This window comes from Typopeltis vanoorti, chromosome 15, assembly GCF_054136105.1.
Source record: "Typopeltis vanoorti isolate ZY-2024b chromosome 15, IOZ_Tvanoo_1.0, whole genome shotgun sequence".
NCBI classification, from domain to species: Eukaryota; Metazoa; Arthropoda; class Arachnida; order Uropygi; family Thelyphonidae; genus Typopeltis; species Typopeltis vanoorti.
The window spans coordinates 19121001-19124918 of record NC_143563.1 but is presented as its reverse complement, the minus strand read 5'-3'; the positions used below and the strand labels follow the sequence as shown (position 1 = coordinate 19124918).

Below are 3918 nucleotides of genomic sequence, written 5' to 3'. Positions count from 1 at the left end.
AGACCAAGGGTAAAACCAGGTTTAAAATAGCTTGGTATCTTTAACATTTATTATACCCAAGGTAAAATACTTTCTATATATATATATTTATTTATTTATTTATAGCAACATAAATAATATATATATATATAAATATATATATTATTTATGTTGCATAAAGGAGGTACCAAGGCATAAGTGTACATTGATGGATTATTATTATGTGATCACACCAAGGAGTCCAAGGATTCATCGCTGAAGGGCATTCTACTGAAATGGGGAAGGCAACAATTAATAAAGATGATGTACAGATCCCTCAGAATGACAAATAGATTAATATTATTATTATTATTATTATTATTATACGGACATCTGCATGGAGTCAGTAGATTAATCACGCAGAACCAAACTATCCACACAATATCTATCTTGCCATATCATCAAATAATAATAATTGACCGCCTTTCCTGATTTGATGACATAAGTAGTGGTGTGTGTTGTCTATACAGAGGTCTGATGGTTTAGACTGAATTAATTCGAACTGGCTTGGATTTAATGGATACTAGATACAACATGATTTCAGCTGAATTTTCTTAGAAACTAAGAAAGATTTAATAAATTAATATTAATTTTTTTATGTTCTTATCTCATTTTTAGCGTTCGCTGTCTAAGACCACCTCGCCCTTGAACGAAACTGCGAACTTTGATAAGGATTACAAAATTCCTACTATAACAAGAAAAATAATGTATTCTTAATTTTTAGATATATGATTTATTATTTAAGTGGCAGATTTATTTAAAAAAAATTAAAAACAATTTATTGGCAAAGTAAGCATCGCCAATAAATTTATTAGTTTCACATTAATTCGTTAACTAAAGTCCCAGTGAACAATCAAATAAATTCATGTCATTGAATGAATGATTATTAGCTCAATACTTTTTATAAACACAGAGGGCGTGCTCAGGTATCTCTGATAATTGTTATTTTCTCTTTATGCACTCAGTCAGGCTGATTTTTTCCCCTCTTTCTATCGCCCTGAGTTACTTTCATTTTTGAAAGAGAAAACACACCTGGGTCAATCAGAGGATGGCTCCAGTTTGTTGGCAGGTAATATCTGTCAGTAATAATAATATCTGGAAAATATATGGTGCAGTGGCCTGTGCTCGATACCTAATTCCACTTGTAATTAGATTTAGAATTGCTTCAAGGTTTGTAAGAATATCCAGTGTTGCACCGGAAAGAAAGAAAAAAAAAATGTCGGATATATTAAAAAATATAAATACCGCGTATTCAGTCACTGATGTATTATTTTTTTCAGTAACATGAAACATTCTTTTGGGATGCTAACCAAAACGTGTTTATGCTACATTGCTCATATATTAATCTTAGCCAAAATGTTTACTGTAAACTGTAACCGTGTGCGAGCTGAATATAATCCTAATCTTTATTTTCGGCCATGCATTGCATCTAATACAACGATTACCGAGTTTAGCAACCAACAAGGATCCTTATATTATATTCTTCCCAAGTTGTATCCGGATCATCAGAGGAGACTAATGACGGAAGTCTGTCAAGAATTTTACAAACGATTAAACCTTCCACTGACGTCATGCAATCTTGATGAGAATCTGCCTGTTGAGCGTTCCCTCCAAGGGACAATGGAATGTCCCTTTTCATTAAAAATGGATTTCAATCCTAACAGAATTCCAGAGTTGTTATTTATAACCAAATGTTCTTGTCACCGGCCAAGGCTTAGTTTAATGAACAGTGGGCTGCAAGAAAGATGTGAGGAAGTGGTCTATGATGTGCCGGTATTGTGGAGGACTGCCTGTTCTGGTACTAGTCATGTGTATCGTCAGGGATTTCAAACAATCGTGACTGCTTGTGTGAAAACAGTTTTCCCAGAGCCTCGTGGAAAACCAGTGACAAATGTAACTCTACCGCCAAGAGATTAAGTGGCAACCTAAACTGAATTATGGGGAATGAAGTCCACCAGGGGAGACTCGTGCATAGGCACTGCGGAACTGCAGCATCCCCAATTTTTCTCGATACATAAATATATTTATTCTTTTATTTATATTTGCTTGTAATGTTTAATTTTATCATCAACAATCCTATACAATTCTCTTATTTTGTATAAAAAATAATAAAAATCCATCTTGTAGCACTTAGGAGGGTGAAGGACGCTAGCAGCACTGTGTTTACCAGTGTCATATTACTATGCGCGCAAGCATACGCGTCATAGTGAGATGCGAGCTATTAGTGTAATGCGGCACTGTATGTCGCGCAGTTCCACTGTTATTTATATGCAGTTTGCGCAAGTAGTAGTGTTCGTAGTGCTTATCGTGTTTACTCCGTCTCTTTAAATATTTGGACATTACAATTAAAGGATTTAATTGTAATGTCCAAAAATTGTAAATCCATTCCTTTAATTAAAGGAATGGATTTTATTTTTAAGTAATTTTGAATTATACTGAACTGTATAATTTTATCGATAATAAACAATATTTTTTCATGTTTAATTTTTTTTTAAAATTTTTACCATAATTTTGATATTTTATCCAAAAACGTATGCACTGTACTTACAGTGCGTACATTTATTTCGAAAGTTGCAGCACCCCCACGAGCTGCCACTGCAAATGAATGAATGAAAAAGTTCCAAGTTTGGTATTTAGAAGGAGATTGGGATTCTGTTGGGAAAAAAAAAAAAAAAAAAAAAAAAAAAAAAAAAAAAACGAAAAAAATAGAAATACTAAAGAAATCAGATTTCTTTAGTATTAATAATATTATCATTATTTAAAAATTTATGCCTCGTGTCTAATCTGGGCTAAACCGCATATGTAAATCAAGATGAGTTAACTGGTAAGAAGTACAAAACTAATGTGATTACGATAACCGCTGTCGATTGCAATACAGCTATCCTCACATAATTGATTTTATTGTCTCTTTATTCTAAAACATCATAATTTAAACAAAATGCAGATTACTTATACCAATAGCAAGGCTATTTTAGTTAGAAGCGTTGTGTTGAAATGTAAGAGCTAGTTTGATGAGAGAAAGGTTACTTAGTTTTTTTTTTTTTTTTTGCTCTGGCATAAAGCTGTATGAGCACGCACAGTAATTTGCATGGGATCAATGATATTGTATTGTTTATAATTCCTGGCTTAGAGTTTTAAACTGTTTAAATTTTACTCTTTTTAAACTGACTTTTATATTATATATATTAACTATTTAGGGGAAAAAAAAAATTATGTAACTGAAATTAAGAGCTGTGTAGCTCAGTGGACGTAGCGTTTGCACACCATGGCACTTGACCGCACGAATGAACACTTAGTTTCAAATCTAGTCGGCGACTAGAGGAAATTTTTCTAAGCCTGTTTTCGATCGGTTCCCGACTTAGTCGATCTCTGGCACAGGCAAAGCGGGGTTTTTCTCCCGGAAACTCGAGTTTTTCGTCCGTAAACTCAAGAAAATTGTCAATTTTTAATTACAATTTTTAATGAGTGTTAAGCAAGAAACCTTGTGGAAAACACAGTGGTGTAGCTAGAGCTTTTGCCGCCCCTCTCAATACACATCAAAAATACTACAAAAAAGTCAAAACGACGTATAGGGAAATCAATTAAAACACTATGTTTATTTTTGAAGTAAAACTTTAATTTCAACATTCTAAAATGTTGTTTTTCTTGCTTTTCTGGTAGCAAAATCGTCGATGACATTGGCGAAGTCTATTTCATAATAATGTAGGTAATTCTTAATCAATTTTATTTAGAAAAGCTCCTCTCACAATTAGCAACACTAACAGCAATTGTGAGGAAAATTCGCAGTAGTATTACAATATTTGGAACTGAGTTCTCGAGACTGTATTTTAGAATTAACTGCAAAAGTTCAAAAAGGTTCAAAGTGCCTCCCGGAGCGGACCCCCCCCCCCCCTCCTAGAT

The 3918-nt window shown here is 33.4% G+C and overlaps 1 protein-coding gene across 1 annotated transcript; it reads left to right on the top strand.

Moving 5' to 3' along the window:
* The first annotated feature begins 1374 nt into the window (after positions 1-1374).
* LOC150098436 (interleukin cytokine-related protein 17.1-like) lies at positions 1375-1935 on the top strand. The gene has a single exon (XM_090405210.1). The coding sequence runs from the start codon at positions 1375-1377 to the stop codon at positions 1933-1935; it is 561 nt and encodes a 186-aa protein (XP_090261336.1).
* The last annotated feature ends 1983 nt before the right edge of the window (positions 1936-3918 follow it).

What these genes read in the sequence shown, in the direction of transcription:
- LOC150098436 (XM_090405210.1), top strand. Translation starts at nt 1,375, where the DNA reads ATGTTTACTGTAAACTGTAACCGTGTGCGAGCTGAATATAATCCTAAT.